The following is a 21,352-nucleotide window of genomic DNA, read 5'->3' as shown; positions in this document are numbered from 1 at the left end:
TTATTTACAGCTAGAAGCATCTAACTTCCACTGTCTTTTAGTTAGTACGTTCAATTTTTAAACCATGCATTTCGTTTTTCACTAGAATCTTAGCTTTCAATGATTACTTAGCAAATTCTTTCAACACCTCACTGCACCAAATATTAGGGAAGAAGTAAATTCTTATATCAGAAGTGACCTTGAAAAAAAATGCAGAATTTTGGTACATCAAAACCAATCATTTAACAATTGACTTGGGACATGTGTATATTCAACTTTACACATTTGCAAATCGTTTTTTTATTACACAATAAGTTAAAAGAAAAACAGAGCTAGGCACAATGGCACACACCTTAGTCCCAGCTACTCAGGAGGCTGAGGCAGGAGGGTTGTTTGAGCCTAGGAGTTTGAATCCAGCCTGGGCAACATAGTGAGACCCCCATCTCTAAAACATAAAAATTAAAAAAAATTTTCAAAATAGAAAAAAACAGGATTCCCTATAGTAATCATCATGGCCTAGACAAATTATAACTGCCATGTACATTAAAATCCAAGGGTCTCTTCTCAAACTTACCAGGCACTGTTGAATCCCCAACGAATGGTTGACAGAGTCTTGCAACTGTGTTGCTTTTAAGGACAACTTTTCCTATTGTTGTAACAACTCAATTTCAATTGCTAACTAAAGGAAGGACAGCCACACTGGAAGTTTGTAAGTCCTATCTTTGAGGCCCTCCCAATAGATCACAGCTGAAATTCCCCATAAAGCCATTCTAAGAAAAAGCACAAGCATAATAACCTTTTCTTCCCCAGAAAAGGAAGTTGGCTTATTTTCAAGACTATATTACAACTCTGGTGCCTTCTTTCCCTCTTTCCTCCCCATTAAAACATACCAGCTTTGTGTCTCCTTCTCTCGGAACCTCGCTCTGACAAACATTTACTGTGCATTGTTATCTCAACTAACTAGTTTACCCTACAGGAGTGAACATTTCCACATTGTAATAGGGGTTTCAGGAGGAAACAATGTCTTACTCTGAAGAACTGACTTTAGTAATGACAGAACAGAGGTCTTTGGCCATAGTGAGAGATACTTTGGGGCCAAGAAGCCTTTAAGCACACCCAGCACACAGGAAACGTCTTCTCCATCTCTACAACAGCAGTCTTCTCTGGGAAGTAAAGAAACTCAGCTCTCACTTGGTTGTTCATTTTTTTCTTCAATGACTTTAAATAAGAGAACTTAATAATTTTTTCATTAATAGTAAACAACAACAACTTCAGAAAATCTATGGATGACTGCTGTCCCTACTGGAAGGTTAGAATTGAACGCTCTGATTAGGTAAGGGTCCTTTGAATTAAAAGACATATAATTATAGAGGAAAACAAGAGGTGTTCCCAGATAATGAAATAGTAGTATAGGAGAAACCCAGCAGCAGACAGAAATCAATCTGTACCTAAAAAGTACAGTCTTCTAGTCTTCTAGAAGTAAGTGGAAATATACTCTGTTCAACAGTGAGCTGTTTTGGATGTGGTTTACGTTGAGGGACTCTCTCTATACTCTGCAGTACCTAGTTACATCATGCCTAGAGCATGATAAGACTGCAACATATGTTGAATGAATGAATGAATGAACTGCCAAGAGTAGCATAAAAATGTCCAAAGGTTGGGTCGCAATGGTACCAGCCTCTAAAATGAGGTCAGCTGATCATAACATGAGAAATTAAATGAGACTTTGTTTGATTACGTACAGAGGAAATATCTTCCACCTGCTCCAAATTATCAATGGTGGCAACATATGCAAATAAGGGTTCTGGGTTCAAATGTTGGTTCTGCCACTTAGTAAATGAATCACTTTGGGTAAATTACCTCACCTGTCATTGTCTTGGTCCTTTATCCATAAAAGTTTTACTGTTACTACATAAGTAGGTAAACTAATACCTACAAAGCACTTGGGCCAGTGCCTGGTATAGAAAGCACTCAAATAATTTAGTCATTTTTATTGTGGCTTATTTCCCAACTTCTCTACTCATCTATGTGTGGAACTCCATCATTCTCCTGCCTCCAACCTATTTGTTATGTACGGAGTCCTCAAAAGAATGAGGATTGAGATGAGGGAGACTATGCCCAGGAGACAAGTGGCCATGGGTCCTTTTCAGCAGTCAGGGGCCCTCTTGGGCTGTGCCCACTTTTCCTTCATTCATCAGGAACAAGACCCATGAATGTCCTGACTTGACATGTGATGTTCTTTCCACCACAATCCATGCTGCCTCCCTGAGTGGAGAAACCACTCCCCTCTTCAAAGAGGGCCTTTTGTTTGATCAAGGCTGTTTTCACTGTGTCATGGTCTCAGACAGCTTTCTTTTGTATTCTGTTTAAATACAGAATGACAGTCCACTAACATGAAGTCTAAAAACGTTGGCTTATCTTTTTGTAAAAGCTACTGTATCAAATCTGTCCTAAAAATAGCAGAATGACCCATTCTGTATGTACAGGGGAATTCTTGCAGGGTAACCAAGTATCTGGGATGGAAGTTACAAAGAAGGAGGCAGATTCAACTACTCTCAAATGCATTGGGAATCACCAGCAGGGCGGGAGTGGGAGGCATTGGGGTGGAGAAAAGGGGGGGAGTCAAATGTAGAGAAACAGCGTTGCTAAGCCACTTGCTTTGATAGAGACAGCAATTTTCCTTTTCCTCCATCAGGACCCTGACTGGGCCTCCAGGGGCCTCGAGGAATTAAGAGCTGGTAGTACCAGGGAATGGTGATGAGCTGAGGATGTCCCTTCTTAGCACTCATGGTGGCATCTGTCCATTCATTTATTCAACGTATATTCATTTATTTAGCCCTTTTCTGGACACTAGGGAAAGCAATGGATAAAAGAAATGAAAATCCCTGCCCTTGTGCCATTTACATCTTAGGGAAAGGAAGATAATAAGTAAGGAAATAAACAAACAATTAAGTTACATACCTTATGTCAGATGGTGGTAAGTGCAATGGAGAAAGTAAATCAGGAAAGAGGAGATCGGGAAAGAATCAGAGAAGGCCACACTGAGAGGGTGATCTATGAGCAAAGACCTGTAGGAGGAAAGGAAGTAAATCATGCACCATCTGAGGCAAGAGCAAGGAAAAGGGGGAGCAAGCACAAAGGCCCAGAAGTGCTCATCATGTCAGGGAAAACAAGGATATCACTGTGCCTGGTACACTGTGCCTGGGGAGAGGAGAAGGAAATGAGGTCAGGGAGGTGATGTGAAGGCCAAATGGTTAGGGTCTTGTAGATCATAGTAAGGACTTGGACTGTGACTCTTCATGAGATGGAAAGCAGTGGTACACCCAGAGATGTGCCATGCAGCTTCCCCTTATAGGAAGGACCAGCTACAAGGAAGGACTTTCTTCCTGCAATCAGCTCCTTTGGGGTCTGCCTCAGCTATAGAAAGCTACCTGTCCATGGTCGTGTCCTTCCAGGACTAAGTGACTAAGCAAGGCCATTTCAGCCTGACACAGGACACTCTAATAGGCAACTCTTGCTCCAGAGCTTCCTCTGGGTTGACCAATGGCTGCCAGAGTTCAACTTCTTCTTCTGCCCATCCTGCTTCCTCCCTTTCCTTCACAGGCATTGATCTTACTAAATATCATATACTCCAAGCTGCATTTCAGTGTCTGTTTTTGGGCAACCCAACTTGTGTATGACAGAAACCATGGAAGCTGAGCAGAGGGGTGCTGTGATCTGACTGATGTTCTAAAAAAGTTGCTACAGCAAGCAAATCAGTATGGAAGCTATTGCAATCATCAAGGCAAGAGACAGCAGTCAATTGAATCGGGGGCAGAAGTGAAGATGGTGAAAAGTAGTTGGATTCTAGATATATTTTGAAGATCAAAACAATGGGATTTTCGAAGAAATTCTATATAGGGTAGAAAAGCAAAAGAAAAGTCAATGTAGAATACAGTTTGAGGCCTGAGCAAGGATGAGGAAGCCATTTGCTGAGATGAGAAATTCTACATGGAAAGCAGGTTTGGGCATTAGTGGAGATCACGAGTTCAATTCTGGACATGTTAAGTCTGAGATGACTGTTGGCCAGCCAGGTGGACATGTCAAATGAGCAGCTGGATACATGGGTCTAGACTATAGGGTAGTGGTCTCGATTAGATTCATAAATTTGAAAGCTGTCAGCATGTACATGGTAAAGAAGTACATACGGAGTCCTCAAAAGTATGGGGACTGAGGCCAGGCACAGTGGCTCACGCCTGTAATGCCAGCACTTTGAGAGGCCGAGGGAGGAGGATGACTTGAGGTCAGGAGTTTGAGACCAGCCTGGTCAGCATGGCAAAACTCCATCTCTACAAAAATACAAAAATTATCCGGGCATGGTGGTGCGTGCCTGTAATCCCAGCTTACTTGGGAGGCTGAGGCAGGAGAATCGCTTGAACCTGGGAGGCAGAGTTTGCAGTGAAACAAGATCATGCCTCTGCACTCCAGCCTGGGTGACAGAGCGAGACTCCATTGAAAAAAAACTATGGGGACTGAGATGAGAGAGACTATCCCCAGAGGACAAGTGGCCCTGGGTCCTTTTCAGCAGCCTGGGGCCCTCTTTGGTTGTGCCTATTTTTCCTTCTTTCTTCAGGAACAAGACTCATGAATGTCCTGACTTGACATGTGATGTTCTTTCCACCACAGTCCGTGCCGCCTCCCTGAGTTGGGAAACCACTCCCTGCTTCAAAGAGGGCCATGAGACAGGATGAGGCCACCAAGGAGGCAGTGTAGCTAGAGATGAAAACAGGTCAGGAAAATAGACAGGAACAAGCATGAGATACCCGGGGAAGGCGAGCAAGGAAGAAAATAAACCAAGAGAATACAATTTCTTGAAAATCTAATTGTTTCAAGGAGGAAGTCAGGATATACTGTGTCTGATGCTGCTAACCAGTTAAATAAGACCAGAGCTGAAAATAGATCATTGGATTTAACAACATGGAGGTCATGAGTGACTTTGACCAAAAAGAAAAATCTAGCATGGATGGGGACTAAAGCAAAATGGCATGGATTTGAGGAAAAATTGAAAGGTAATTACAGTGGATATAGGCACATCTGTACAAGAATTTTACTGTAAAGTGGAACAGAAAAAAGAGAGTGATAGCTAGAAGGTAATGCAGAAGACAGGATTTCATAAAAGAAAGAGGGGACAATTGCAGAGAGGTGAGAGGGAATGGGATCTAGAACATGAATGAAATGGCTGGACTTAAGAGCATGGAAAATTCTTCCAGCGTAATAGGAGGAAACACAGAGGATATAAGTTGAAGTTCAAATGATGATGGCTGAGTTATAGAAGTTTATGGAATTCTCTTCTGGTTGCTTCTATTTTCACAGCTTTAAAAAGCTCACTCTATATCTGAGGAGGTGATGTCAGAAGTTTGAGGAAAGAGGAGAAGACATAAGGAAGCAGGAGAGGCAATGGACAGGCTAGGAAGCAAGTCCTAAGCTTGAGATTGGCTTCACGAATGTCAAGCGAGGCTAGTCAGTATAGTTGTGTTTTTCTCCTGCCATGTTTGGCTACAGAGATGCAGATGTGGAGAATTGGATTTAACCACAATCAGGGTCTTGCCAAGCACAACAGAGCCAGATAAAGGGGCCAAGCTGCTGAGGGCGTATGTAAGCAGGGAAGTGAAATTAATCATGGCCATAAAATATAAGCTGAGGAAGTAAATAGGTGAGGGATTTGAGGGATGGTGAAGAGGCGGTAGGATCAACAAACTGTAAGTCCCAATGAGGTCAACAAATAGTTGAGGCTAGGATACAAAGGAAATGAGCTATGAAGTTTTTCAATACTCCCGTTCCAAACATGGAACAGACAGCTTCTCTAGAAGCCAGTGGGCTGTGACAGCGGTGCTCTGAGATGAATTCCTGACATAGGTGAGAAAAGATTAGAAGACCTGCAATAGTTATTTACCTCAACGAATCTAATGAATCTAATGTTCTTAGGAGGGTTTGGGGAGAACTTCAAAGGTGACCAAGGTAAGAGCAAAACATAACAATTAAGACACAAACAGTGGCACATTTAGGGAGAGGTTCAGAACCTGCCACACTGGCCAAAAATGGAGGTGGCCAGGAATGAGGGCAGTACTTCATGTCACCCTCAGACTTAAAAGAGTCCTGTCCTTGTTGTAGCTACCTTGTAACATTCCCATCCAAAAGAAAGAGATTAACAGAGTATATTTAACTGCCACTGAAGAAATTTGCAGTGGCAAGTCAGTTCATCTGTAAGTCTGTTTATAAAACTGAAAAATGAGAGGGTACCTAGATTGGACGTTCCCAAAATTTGTCCAGCCCTCATAATCACCTGGAAACTTTTAAAAATACAGATTTTCCGCATTTTCTTTATCTAGTCTATCATTGATGGGCATTTGGGTTGGTTGTGGCACATATACATCATGGAATAATATGCAGCCATAAAAAATAATGAGTTCATGTCCTTTGCAGGGACATGAATGACGCTGGAAGCCATCATTCTCAGCAAAGTAACATAGGAACAGAAAACCAAACACCGCCTGTTCTCACTCATAAGTGGGAGTTGAACAATGAGAACACATGGTCACAGGGAGGGGAACATCACACACAGAGAGGGGAACATCACACACCAGGGCCTGTCAGGGGGTGGGGGTAAAGGGGAGGGAGAGCATTAGGACAAATACCTAATGCATGTGGGGCTTAAAACCTAGATGAAAGGTTGATAGGTACAGCAAACCACCATGGCATATGTATACCTATGTAACAAACCTGCACGTTCTGCATATGTATCCCAGAACTGAAAGTAAAATAAAATAAAATTTTAAAAAATGCAGATTTTCATACCCCTGCTTTAGTAAGAGTGGGTTTTAAGAATCTATATTCTTTTTTAAGTTCTTCAGGTGATTTTGATGATATGCCAAGTTTGGGGAGCTAGCTGACTTTATCTAGGGTCCTTAGAAATTATAACAATCTGTAAGTTATTGTGATGAAATAATACTTTTGAGAACATAACTAAAACCTTCTCAAAGTTGGATTCCCCTAGATAGGATCAAGGAAACATGTAGCCCCATTTGCCCTGGCAGCCATATCAGAATCATATGGAAAGCCAGACTACACCCAAAGGTGAAACTTAGAGGGGAGTAGGGTCAAGGAAAACACAAAGAAAGAGAACTGGAACTCTGACTGCACCTCACCTGAACCCCACTCTGCCTCAGTATTTTTTACTCACATAAGCCAACAAATACCCTTTATTGTGTAGGCCATTTTGAGTTGGGTTTTCTGTTTCTTGCAACAAAAAGTATCCTCCACACCCTTCCCCACATCAAAATTAAACCATGCTAGCATGTATCACCTCCCTTCTAGTGAGATTAAAATGTGGGTAGGATTGCCATATTTCTGATAAAATACTTTCATTCTTAAATTCAACTTTAAGAATTCCCTGATAAAATAAATGATTTTGGCCAGGCATGGTGGCTAGGGCCTATAACCCCAGCACTTTGGGAGGCTGAGGTGGGAGGATCATTTGAGCTCAGGGGTTTGAGGCCAGCCTGAACAATATGGAGAAACCCAATCTCTGCAAAAAATATAGAAATTAACTGTGCATGGTGGTCCGTGTCTGTAGTCCTAGCTTCTTGGGGGGCTAAGGCAAGAGGATCGCTTCAGCCTGGGAAGTTGAGGCTGTAGGGAGCCATGCTTACATCACTGCACTCCAGCCTGGGTGATAAAGTGAGACCCTGTCCAGCCTGGGTGATAAAGTGAGACCTTGTCTCAAAAAATAAAGATAACGATTTTGATTTTTTCAACCTTTACTCAGGAAATTTTCTCCTTGTTAATGACATAAAAACCAAAGAACTGGGCCCAAAGTGACAGGCAAATCACTGACACTATAAGACAGAATATTTTTATATAGGAATTCAAGAATGTCCAGCATAACAGAAGTGTAGCTACTTTCCTTTTTGTCTTTTTCAGGTTTCCTCAACACCTTCAAAAGTACATATGCTGTTACTTAATGTGAATCAGTAGATCAGTGAGGAAAGACTTATTTTCAAAGTTACTAGGAATCTTCATGTGTTATTGGCTGATAGGACATAAATTTAAAGGAGATCTTGCATATTGCTTACAAACTTGGATCTCAAGATCTGGACAATAAATGCACCATTGTATCCATGGTAACAGTGGCTCAACTATTCAATGCACAGAATGGTAATTACATTTCCTCCTTTCATTCATTTCTCACTGTTTCCAGTAACCTTGGGGTCAGGCATGACCTGAGGGCTAATGACCAAAAGTGAAACTTCAAATTGTCTAATCTGTCATTACCTAGGAAAGACTTACATTTCTTTGCACTGAATTTCAGTACTATCCTAAATCAGAAGTGCCCTAATATAAAAGTTAGCCGTCTTACTTTTAGAATGATAATATTTCCATTTTCTCAGCAAATGTGATTAGAGATAAGACTTAAATTAGAGACCAACAAAGTAATCATCAGCAAAGAGTACATATATCTGGCATTTCTGAATTAATCCAATAAGGTATGATGGATACCTGTTCTACCATTTATGAAAGAAGTCCGTAGGTGAAGTGCTAAGAACACTCAGATATGCACCAAGATGTATTCTGTCTCCACAGAAGCATCTTAAACTGTCTCTAAACTCTTTGAACTTCTTTCTCTCTACCCTATCCTTATAGCCAAGGACTAGTGCTTGGAAAAGGGACAAAGTCTTAGGAACATAAACATTGGAGTGAAGTAAATTGGAAAAGGAGCAGGAGCCTAAGATTCACCAAAAAAAAAAAAAAAAAATGAAATATTACACTGGACTCAAGGGATCTTGTAGTCTGATCTCTCAGCTCATTTTCCAGAACTTTCCTGTCTATCACAAAGCTCTGCTCCAAATAAGAAAACTTTAGGATCCAAATAAACCTTCTAAAAGTCCTTCTTTCTCCTGTTCTCCTTCTAAACTTAAAGTTGCAACATGGTCACATGGGCACAGATCACCATGTCTTTTTCCTTAATGTTTCCAATACTTTTCTCCTTTCAATTCTGTAAGTTGCCCCAGGGCTGCCAGCTCTTGAGAAATTTCTGTAGCTGTTTCAAGTGTGTCTTCACATATAAAATGAAAATAACATCATCAGTCAATTTTATCTGATAAGGTATACCGGACACTTTATATTTTTGCATCCCAGCATCTGGTCACCATTCTCCCAATAATTACCCCCATTTCTCTCTGGACTCCACCCCTTAGTACATGATCTCAAAGACTGAGAATATAGCCCAGGCTTAAGCCATGGGAACACAGCATGACCCAGGATTCAGTGGTTGGTTCTTCAATGAGCTTATGACCTAAGCAGAGCCCCTGAGATGCAACTGAAACTTTTGCTGGGAATAGTTAAGATAAAAACTCTTATTCTTTCCCAGTGGACATGATCTGATAGGAGGTGGCTCCAGAGCCACTGACAGCCACTTTACATCAAAGGAGAACATGTTTAAGAATGGAGTCATCTCAGAACCAGGAGATGGAAAGAAAAACAAGATTGGCATGACATAGTTTGAGCCTCTATTTTTTGTTAGGTTGAACCAAATGAAATTGCCAATATTTGACTATTTCTGCGTAGGAAAAAAATCAGTCTCAAATGGATCAACCTAATTATCTGTATCTTTTCAACTATGTATTTATTTTCTTTGAGACAAGGTCTCACTCTATCGCTGAGGCTGGAGTGCAGTGGTGCGATCACAGCTCACTGCAGCCTCAACCTCCTGGGCTCAAGGGATCATCTCACCTCAGCCTCCCAAGTAGCTGGGACCACAAGGACACACCACCATGCCTGGCTAATTTTTTGTATTTTTTTGTAGAGATAGAGTACCACTATGTTGCCCAGGCTGGTCTCAAACTCCTGGGCTCAAGCAATCCACTCACCTCAGACTCCCAAAGTACTGAGATTTATAGGCATGAGCCACCACACCCACCCTCAACTATGTATTTCAATAAATTTCCTTTTTGGCTTCAGGCAGTTTAACTTGGTTTTGCGACATTCACAAACATAACAGTACTTGAATAATATGTGAAGTTGTGGTCGCCACTATAAGGATGTAACAACATGCACAGATGCATCATTCACAGACCCACTTGTAAAGAAGATACCAAAATACTGCAATACCTTCCTCCCCTCAAGTTTGGCAAAAGTGGCCGGGCGCGGTGGCTCAAGCCTGTAATCCCAGCACTTTGGGAGGCCAAGACGGGCGGATCGCGAGGTCAGGAGATCGAGACCTTCCTGGCTAACACGGTGAAACCCCGTCTCTACTAAAAATACAAAAACTAGCCGGGCGAGATGGCGGGCGCCTGTAGTCCCAGCTACTCGGGAGGCTGAGGCAGGAGAATGGCGTAAACCCGGGAGGCGGAGCTTGCAGTGAGCTGAGATCCGGCCACTGCACTCCAGTCCGGGCAACAGAGCGAGACTCCGCCTCAAAAAAAAAAAAAAAAGTTTGGCAAAAGTAAAATTCTCGTAAAGGGTAATAATGATGAATGGAAATATACATCAGACTTCACACTTTATTAAACATTTCACATTCATTGCCTCTGCATAACCACCCCGTGAGGTAGATACATGCCCATTTTACAGATAAGAAAACTGCCCCAGAGCACCCAGAGTGTGTGGTACTGGATTTCCCAGATAATAAAGGGCAAAGCGAGGCATCAAACCAAGATCCTCTAACTTCAAAATCACAAGCCCTTCCCACTTCATCTCAAAATGCTGTAACTGTCAAGAAATTACTTAGGAAACATTTGCATTAGGAACATATGAAGAACCACTGAAATGCTCTTGACATTTCAAAACAACTACTATCTGATCATTAACAAGAAGCATCCCAAAACTCTGTTGCTGAAACATCTCCAATTTTTCTAATGCTGATGAGATCCTGGGCAGGGTTATTAGGAATGAGTCAATGACTATTTCAGAATCTTAAATGCAAAACTGCAGTCCATTTTAATTGTGAGATATCTAGACACCTCTTTTCAGTTCTCATCTTCCTTAATCTTTCTATAGTATTGATACTATTGACTCATCAGCACACTGTTGATATTTAATAAATATTCATGGAAAAAACAAACATTTACAGAATATACAATAGTGGTAAAATTTTTTTAATTACTCAAGACTATAAAGTTAATAGGATATGATAGAACCATTTGATTTATACCAAAGGTTCCATCGAGCTTATTTTTTCCACGCTAGAATAGGGCTTCACAATTAGTACTTTTTTAGTTGCTCTAGATTCATGCAATCAACCTTGAGAACCCCTTTCCTATCCATTCAACACTCTTTCATAAGCACCTTCTACTTTCTTTTCTTTTTTTTTTTTTAATTTATTTTTATTTTATTTTATTTATTTACTTAGAGACGGATTTTTGCTCTGTCGCCCAGGCTGGAGTGCAGTGGCACAATCTCAGCTCACTGCAACCTCTGCCTCCCGGGTTCAAGCAATCCTCCTGCCTCAGCCTCCCGAGTAGCTGGGATTACAGGCACGCGTCACTACACCCAGCTAATTTTTGTATTTTAAATAGAAATGGGGTTTCACCATGTTGGCCAGACTGGTCTCCATCTCCTGACCTCATGATCCTCCCGCCTCAGCCCCCCAAAGTGCTGGGATTACAGGCATGAACTTTCTACTTACCTTGTTCTAGCTACTAGGACTTAACAGAAACTCCAAAGCCAGTATGACAATGCACTAGCTTCTGATTACACAGGAAGTACATCTAGGATCTTGGTATCATTATTTTTACATGGAAATTGTAAATTTTAATTTAAAACTTTTAAAAACCTGTCAGTGTTCTTACAGTGCCTGACTAGAGAACATGAGCAATAATTATGACCTAATAATTACCTTTAGTAAGACAGAAAACCCAGTCTTACAGCAGCCTGCACTACAAAACCCAAAGATCTTCAGGAATGTGCTTTGATGGCTCAAGAATTTGAAAAATGGATCTGGAGGTATGGTCTTTGGGAGTAGGGGCACTGACATGGCATCAGTTCTGGACCAGGCTGAAAGCACATGGTACATGGTTGTAATAACCTACCACAGGATTCCTCTTTGACCTGGGACAGGTAACCCATCCAGTTGTTTAACATTCATCTGCTCATCAGACTGTGCCTTATCTGGTAAGTCAGGATTCCAAAAGGAATCTAGAAATCTCAACCAACCAAACAGGCTGGGGACATTCAGAAGGCATGAATCTAAATGGGGATATTCAGAAGGCATGAATCTAAAAGATGGTCCACTGCAAATTTATATGTTAGCTCTATCACAGGCTATATGTCCTTCGGCAAGAAACCTATTAACCGCCTTCCCTTTCATCCTCTCAGCCCCTTTCTTTTCCCTCCTGGGCTAATTGCTTATCTGTAAGGGAAAAAAATGCAAGCAGACCAGTTGATATCTAAGGTTCCCTCCAGCTGTAAGAAGTCTGAGTTTCTATTAAAATGAGACAGGTGCATGACTGAAGGGAGTTCAGGCAGAAATCTTATGAAGACTGGTAAAGAGAAACTTTTTCACATAGAGAAAGAGAAGCCAACAACTGTGAAATGAAAGCAGCAGTGAGGTTCCAGAGTTGTGATGGAATAAAAACAATACATGTTTGCTATTGTCCCCACAATCCTTTTAAACATATAAACTTCATGTGAAGATGCAATTGTCATAAAAGCTGATACAAGCTCTTTAAAACATTACCACATTTTTATTGGATTAAAGAATATAATGTTGGGCCAGGTAAGGTGGCTCCTGCCTGTAACCTCAGCACTTTGGGAAGCAGAGGTAGGAGGATCATTTGAGGACAAGAGTTCGAGACCAGCCTAGGCAACACAGTGAGACCCCCTTTCTATTTTTGAAAAATAAGTTTTTTAACTTAATAAATAGAATACAACTTTGTTTAAGGCCAATAATATTTTCTCAAAAAAAAAAGAAAATAAAAAGAAAAAAACTTCCAATCACATGCTAGGGTCTGAGAAGTCTTCAGAGAACTGTTAGTGAAAAAATGCTTAAAGAAGACTTTCCTATGTATACTTGAAAATTGGAAATATGAATAGGAAGCAAAACAATATGTTACTTTAAGTGTTGATAAATATAATAAAAATATTATATTTTTAGATTATTTTCTAGTTTATTTTCACTGTCTATACACTTTACACCATGCTAAGCACTTGGCATATTTTATCTCTTTATGCTTACAAGATGTCATTGGGTGAATTCTCTTATTATCTTGTCAATTTTGCAGATAAGCCATCTGAGCTATGCAAAGTTGGTTGACTTTCTCAAGGTGACACAGCTAGAAAGTGGTAAAGCCATTGTTGGAACTCAAACAGCTTGACTCAGAGTTCAGGCTCTCCAAAATGTTTTTTCTTGAAAAGCATTACACAAAAGATAAGGAAAATGCAGATGTGGTATGATTTTTTTCAAAGACTAAACATAGACTACTCGGAACCTTTTTTTTCTTTCCTCCAATTTTTAGTGATGTGAAGTTTGCCATGGTAGCCTACCTAAAATGTAGTGCTTAAATAAAAGCTCTTACAATCTCATTGGATTTTACTTCATATATTAAGTCAGGATCATTACAACAGGATTCTAGAAATCTCAACATATCAGGCTGAGGACATTCAGAGGAAATGCATCTTAAAATGATCAAGTAGGAGGACTGGGAATGAGGAAACTTGGGTTCAGTTCTTAGAAACCTGAGGAGAGATTCTGGGAAAAGATCCACAGTTATGAAGCAGCAGGTGGTAAGGAGTTGCATATTGCCCCTCAGTTTCTTTAGGAACCTCACACATGGACAGTAACTTAGGGAGCATGACATTTTTTGTACAAAAGAAAAAAGAAATTGGGCCAGGCGGGGTGACTCATGTCTGTAATCCTAGCACTCTGGGAGGCCGAGGCGGGCAGATCACTTGAGGTCAGGAGTTCAAGACCAGCCTGGCCAACATAGCAAAACCCTGTCTCTACTAAAAATACAAAATATTAGCCAGGCATAGTGCCCAGGGCTTGTAGTCCCAGCTACTTGGGAGGCTGAGGTGTGAGGATCGCTTGAACCCGGGAGGCAGAGGTTGCAGTGAGCCGAGATTGCACACTGCACTCCAGCCTGGGTGACAAAGCGAGACTCGGTCTCGCTCAGAAAAAAAAAAAAAAAGAGAGAGAGAGAGAGACAGAGAGAGAGAGAACATATACTGTGTACTGTAGCAATTACAGACTCTGAATTCAGAATCCCTTGAGTTTGCCATTTTCTAGCAGTATGAACTGAGACAAATTACTGAATTGCTCTGTGCCTCCACTTTCTCATCTGTAAAACAGTGATAATAAGAGTACTTACCTCCAAGGGATATTATGAAGATTAATTGAGTCAATAAGTATATTGCCGGGCGCAGTGGCTCAAGCCTGTAATCCCAGCACTTTGGGAGACCGAGGCGGGCGGATCACAAGGTCAGGAGATCGAGACCATCCTGGCTAACATGGTGAAACCCCGTCTCTACTAAAAACACAAAAAACTAGCCGGGCGAGGTGGCAGGCGCCTGTAGTCCCAGCTACTCGGGAGGCTGAGGCAGGAGAATGGCGGGAACCCGGGAGGCGGAGCTTGCAGTGAGCTGAGATCTGGCCACTGCACTCCAGCCCGGGCCACAGAGCAAGACTCCGTCTCAAAAAAAAAAAAAAAGTATAAAGTGCTTAGAACAAAGCCTGCAACATATATGTGTATGATGGGTTACTATCATACACATATAATAGTATGTATAATATACACATATGATGGGTTACTATATACACATTATTATTATATATTATCATAGAATGGAAGATGGATGGTGCGAAAAACTATCAAGAAGAGTAGGTATTGGTTATTTAGTGACTAAACCATCAACCCAGGAAAAAGAGTATCTGTTTTGGTTATACAAGGACATAGACGAATCAAGGTAAGATTTCCTTTTGCCAGGCACTGACAGGAACATATACTAAATCCTATAGCTATATTTAGGACATGAGATATAACCCTAAGCATTGTGCAAACTCTGCACAATAGTAATAAAACCCTCTTTCTGTGTTACCAACACTGAGAAAGGGTGTTCAAAGGAAGATTATTAATGATCGCTCCCTGCCTCTCCTTCCTTTCCGAAGACTTTTGCAAGACCCGTGGGGTTTGTTAGCGTTTCCAAACTTCTTCCCAGGAAGTCTGAAATGGGTGCTGCTAGGAGTTGCTGTATAATTACTTACTTGATTCCCTCTAAGGAGCTTACGCTAAGAATTGAGGAAAGAAAGCAGATTAACCATTTGAATACATGCCACGGCCCATCCACAAGCCCTCCCCTCACTCCTCCGTAAATGGAGGCTTCCACATTCCCCACCCGTCAACCCCAATATGTGATCCAGGAAAATCAATTTATTGCTTTGGCTAATCCTACAACAATAGGGGTTTCATTTTCATTGTAGGGCAATTAAGTTGTCCGACGGGAGGGAAGGAGCAGGAGGGGAAAGGGGGGACTCTCCCATCCCCACAGACAGATTAGTCCCCGCGGTGGCAGCAGCGTCCCCTCTGTCTGTCTGGTGGTCGGTCACACGCAGCTCCTGGCTGCTACCTAGCAACGCAAAGCCAGGGGGAGAGCTCGCCGGTTCCAGCCTCCTCCTCGCCCTTCCCATTCATCCTCGGTCGGGTCTCGGTCTCTCTCTCTCTCTCTTTCCTCTCTCTCTCTCTTCCCCCACCCCAGTCGTTCTCTCTCCCCTCCTTCTTTCCATATTCCTCTATATTTGCTTTTCCTTTTCCCTTCTTACTATTTTTATTCTCTCCGTTTCTTTCTCCCTCTCTTTCCCTCTTCTCTGTTTCTGTTAAAACATAAACTCTCGGACAACTTGAGAGAAGTTTAAAGCTCTTCATACCAAAAACTATCTGCATTCGATCCCCAAAACTCTGGCCATGCAGACGGGTCCCATTCATCAACACAAAAGCCCCCAGCTCCCAGCTGGAAAGGAAAACTTCAAGAAAAGACTCCAGTCCCTCAGCCGCTCTCTCGGCCAATCCCACCTCCCGGCCTTATCTTGGCTCGTAAATGATCTGTACGGTGAGAGCGGTCTCTGGGGGTCACCGCGGGACCAAGTTTCACCAGTGGTGGGAGGGGTGCTCTGGCCCGCGACCCTGGGCGCGCGAAGGGATCCCAGGAGGGGCGCTGCAGGTGGAATGCTGCGCTCGGAGCAGAGCCCGGGACCGCGCCGCCCAGGAGAGAACTCCGCTTGGGAGGGCAGGCTGCAAACCGCAGAGAACCTCGTTCTCCCGTAAAGTGCTTTCCAGGAGGGTCGGACAAACGCCCGTGGGAACAAAGACAGGGTCTCCGTGGGGTGCGCTGTCACCGAAACTGGCGGGGCTGCTTTCTCAAGTTTGCTGCGGTTCAGTTCGTGGCGAGCGAAGGAGGGGCGCTCCCGCTCCGGGTTCGCGAAGCAACCTGAGCGCCCCACCGGGAGCAGCTCCCGCGACTCCGCCCGGCGCTAGCCTCTGCCTGGCCGCGCTCCCCTCCGGTCTCCCGCGGACCCGACCCTGCCACAGCCGGGGAAGTGGGCGCTCCACGAGAGGCTCCGGCCGGGGGCTTACCTTGGCCACTGACCGGCGCTAGCCAGGCGACGAGAGCCAGGAGCAGCGTGCACGCCACTGCCGCCGGCCCGCGATCCATCCCCGCGACGGTCCCCGGCCTCGCCGTTCCTTCCACGGGAGGTGGGCGCGCGTAGCACACCGCACCGGCAGTGCCTCTGCTAGCGAACGCTCCTTTAGGTCTGCACCTCCGCCAGCTCCTAGTGACCAAAAGCCTGCCCCCGCGCCCGAGGCATCCCGTTTTCTACCCGCGCCAGTCCCCACCCTCCAGACAGTGCATAAAGCCCTTTAGACCCGACCGCCCCGGAACAAGCATGCGGGAATCCAGCGGGCAGGCCCCCTGCCGCCCGGCCCGCCCCCTGCACTTTGCAGCGCGGGGAGGAGTGGGTACTCGAACACACGCGCACTCACACATGGACACTCCACAGGCGTGTGCACACTCACACACGCACTCATACAGCCGCATGCACTCCTAAGTGTCACACCAACTGACACAGATTCACAGATTCACTCATACACGCCCGTCACACACGCGCGCACATTCCACAGTCACACTTCCACGCCAACATACGTAGTCCCCTTTAAGCGTGCATACACGAGCACAATCCGATGCGCACACTCTCACAGGCACACTCACACGTGCACACGCGCTGCCCTCGCCTCTCCGCAGGGTTCGCCCCGCAGAGAAGCCGGCGAGGCGGCTCACGGGGAAATCTGCACGGACGCAGTTTTACTAAATGAGCGATGGAAAGGAATGGACGAGGAGGAAAGTCAAGAATAGAGAAGAGAAAGAAAAAATAAGAAATGAAAAAGGAAAGAAAAACCAGACAAGTGGAAATGAAGGAAAGAGAAAGAAAGGGAAAGAGGCGGAGGTAGGGAAGGGAAGGAGTAAAGAGCCTGCTGGATGGAGTTCTGTGACCTTCATTCCTGGCCTGATCTCTCTAGACTCCTTCGGATATCCTGGTTTCCCCTGATACGATACAGGCTGCTGAGATGGGGTGCTCTGTGTTTTTACAAATTAGAGAGGGAGGTGGATCTTTGTTGGGGAGGTTGGATCCTTATTTAGCAATTATTCAGCACCACATCTACAGGTGTCATGGCCAGATCGCGCTTCTTACAAGTCTGTTCATTTTGAAGCAAAATTGAAAAAGAGCGAACGTCTTCTCCATGCTTCCGGTGCCCCTTTATAAGAAGAAGAAACACGAGAGGTTCAGGGAACCCCGCGACTCCCTTCTTTGGGGCAGCTTTGAACAGGCTGGCAAGCAGCCCGGACCCCAAAAGCACAAGTGGCCTTACACCCGCCCTCAGCGCGCGGTCCTCAGCCTGTACGTGACATCAGAGCCCACGGGAGGTGGGGAAAGGAGGGCTGATGCAACTTATTTCCCGGTGTTGGGGACCCTGTGTGAGGAGGGGCTGTTTGGGGTCCTGAGGCCATCCCATCATCTCCAGCTTCAGCCCCTGAACCAGCGCGGCAGCTAGTCCCAGGCGCTGGATCCTGGTCCAAGAAGTCAGGGGCCCTTTCCCTCCAGCGAGGGAGCCGTGACGCAGGGAGGAGACAGCCCTGAACGCACGTGGTCGCTGGACAGGTTCCCGCTGCCTCCCTTCCCCAGGGGCGAGAACCTGACAATTACTGCCAGCCCCTTTTCCCGGGGCACCGGTCTTCTGGGGTTCTGCTAACCCCAACAGTCCGGATCGCGTAGCTTCCCTGGGCTGCAGTGGTAGGCGCAGCTTTAGGTGTGGGGGCTAGGGGAGGGAAAGGATAGGTGTTACTTGGGAAAGACAAAAAGAGATAAATACACGCAAAAAGAGAGAACTTAGGCTTAAAGAAAAAAAGGTGGAGGGGGGAGCGTTGTGGGAAAGAGTGGGAGAGATTCCTGGATTGGGAAATCCATGGGTCTGTGCTCTGGCCAAAGTCACTGGAAGTCTATTTGCCTCCCTGCACAGTGTTGGGCGCTGTGCGGCGCGGAGACAGGACTGGGGACAGGAGAGCTGGGGGCTGGGGAGGGAGGGGGCGACCCGACCCGAGCGGGAGGAGGGAGGCGGCGAGGGGGCGCGACGCTGCACTCCAGTCTTCGCGGGTGATTTATGCCGGTTCCGGGCGGCCGGGGCGATGGTACGAGACCGCGCCGGGGTCAAGCTGGTCCGACGCCCGCTGGGGCCGCGCTGCATAATCAATGAGCGTCCCCGCACCTCCGACTTACAAAGAGCGGCCGCCGGCTGGCGGGAGGGAGGACCGCGAGTGCGGGAGGGGCTGGGCTCCCTACAGAGCGCCCGTGGGCGCGCAGGCGCAAGCGTGTGTGTGTGTGTGTGTGTGTGTGTGTGTGTGTCCTTTCACTGTAGCAGCCAGGGCTCCAAACATTCCTTTCTGTACTGAAGAGTTCCTCAATTGTTGTTGTCTTTGTGCTCCAGTGTTGCCAACTTACTGGAATTCCTGACGTGGTTGCACAGCAGGGCTCAGGCTGACCGTACTAGCCAGCTGCGTTTGTGTACGGGGCCCACCCCGCCGTTAATCCCAGAATAACGCAGAAGAGGGGAAAGGAGGGAGGGAGAATGGGAGGTAGGAGAGCAGAAAAGGGTAGGGATGGGGGACCACCTAGCTGAGCACAGCCCATCATTCGAAGCACTCTGTATGTCGACCCACACGCTTTTCCAATAGAACAACCCATTTTCTCAATGCAATCCCCAATCTGTGACGTTTGAAAACTGCCTGCACCATGCATGTGTTTATCTCTGGCATCCATACCTGAGAATGCCTGTTGCTAGATTGGGGGCATTAAATCTATGGACCAGTACCTGGGAAAGCCCAGGTTAATTCAGTTGCAATTTAAGCCAGCATCGTTTCTCTATAATGCAAAAAGATAATTTCTTTAGTTTTCACATTTCTCTCTCCATATACATATAGAGGACTTTTCAGAGCAGTCAACCAAAAGAGAGAGGGGAAAGTGAAACCAAGAAGCTTCAGCACCACCATTGCCCCAGAAGCCAAGCTGAAATGTCCACCATTCTTGACTCCTCCTTCTTTTTTCCACGCCCATTCCCAAACAATCATGAAATTCTGCTAACTCAAATTCATCAATCCTCTCATCAACCTGAATTACAGTGAGAGCCTTAGAATGAGCTCCTTGCTATCAGTTTTGCCCCCTCCCATCTATTTTCCATTCGGCAACCAGACAATTCAGCTTGGTAGTTCTATCAAACTAGTGCTTGCAAACAGAGGTAATTACCCTTTAGAGGGTAATGAAATCAATTTAGCAGGTCAAGGCAAGAATTATATTCAAATGAAATATAACAACATAGAAACTAAAATAACTTTCATGTGGAAAACTTATGTATAACTTTATAACACTACTGTTTCTATGTGTGTGTGTGTGTTTTCCTCCTGAGTACAATAGAGCCAACTGCCCCCTGAACAGCTCCAATCCAATGTCCTAAGACCTCAAACTCAGCAGGATGGAGCCCAAACCAATACAAACACACACACACACACACACACACACACACACACTGTGTCACCATGTAAAATACATTTCTCATATGCATCTCAGCCAAAAAAGTTTAAGGTATCTCCCCACAAATGACTTATTCATTAAAAAGGGGAAAAGCGACTTTAAGCAGAAAAATATGGTAGATATTTTAATATGTTTCATTATTATTTAAATATGATAAGGTTAACAGATCAAAAAACAACTGCCATTGAAAATATAGCTTGTTATATTCACAGATCCCAAGAGAGGGAATACACATCTTGCCACCAGGTACCACACAGGGAGGCAGAGGGCAAGGGGAGAAGTGTGGGCAAGCTCCTTAACTATGGTTTCTACCTAAAGGAACAGACAAGGCAGAGTAAGCAGGTTTAGGATTGACTAATTTGTATATATAAAACAAGCATCAAGGCAAGATTACTAATCAGTCAGGCATATTAACAGATTATCTAGAACAAAGTGTATATGGCATACGCATGCAGGACAGACGTTAAAGCATGAAGCTTAGGCCCAGCACAGTGGCTTATGCCTGTAACCCCAGCACATTGGGAGGCTGAGGCAGGAGAATCACTTGAGGCTTGAGCCTAGGAGTTTGAGGCTGCAGTGAACTATGATCACGCCACTGCACTCCAGTGAGAACCTGTCTCTCTCTCTCTCTCTGTCTCTCTCTCTCTCGCCTATATATATTAAGGCATTACATTTACAGAAGCTAGAAATGTGGTAAATACAATAGACTCTACATTGAACCAAGGAATCAAAGTCAACACAACAATCAAAACTAATATAAGACAAACTGACATCACATTCCTCCTGCTATGACACACTCTGACGGATACAACAGCATTTCTGTGGTATTACTGTGCATGCCCCCAAATCTAAGCAGGAGAAAACATCAGTCAAACCAATGTTTTCTCATTTTTTAGAATGTCCAAACTGAGGGACATTTAAGTACTAAAGTATAGTATTTTCAGTATATTTTGTGTACTTCAAAAATGGCAAGGTCATAAAAGACAAAGAAAGGCTGAGATATGCAGTTTAGAGATATGCAGCGCATGACCCTAGGGTGGATCTTGGACTGGGAAAAAAGTATCTCTAGAGGATGTTCTTGGGAAAATCATATATGCATGCCCTCAGAACTCTCTTTACTTCCCTCAGCCCAGCACTTGTCATATTTGTTGTGTTCCCATGGCCTTCTCAAAACTCTTCTCCCTCTGCAGCCATAATAATCTTTTTTAGTCATTATGCCAACCATACACTTGCCTGATTACAACCTTTCAATCATTGTTCCATTAG

At 44.3% G+C, this 21,352-nt stretch overlaps 1 protein-coding gene across 2 annotated transcripts in view; it reads right to left on the bottom strand.

Moving 5' to 3' along the window:
• Positions 1 to 16,945, bottom strand: part of LRP2 (LDL receptor related protein 2) — a 221,836-nt gene extending 204,891 nt beyond the window's left edge. For both annotated transcript variants that reach the window (XM_033231218.1, XM_033231219.1), the window contains exon 1: positions 16,581 to 16,945. In XM_033231218.1, coding sequence (XP_033087109.1) covers positions 16,581 to 16,659 — 79 coding nt within the window. In that variant the 5' untranslated portion in view covers positions 16,660 to 16,945. The remainder of the gene's footprint in view (positions 1 to 16,580) is intronic.
• Between the last annotated feature and the right edge of the window lie 4,407 nt (positions 16,946 to 21,352).

The sequence above is a fragment of the Trachypithecus francoisi genome, unplaced genomic scaffold, assembly GCF_009764315.1.
Source record: "Trachypithecus francoisi isolate TF-2019V2 unplaced genomic scaffold, Tfra_2.0 Lachesis_group13, whole genome shotgun sequence".
Taxonomy (NCBI): domain Eukaryota; kingdom Metazoa; phylum Chordata; class Mammalia; order Primates; family Cercopithecidae; genus Trachypithecus; species Trachypithecus francoisi.
Note: the sequence above shows the minus strand (reverse complement) of the source record. Positions and strands in the feature narration are given on the sequence as shown.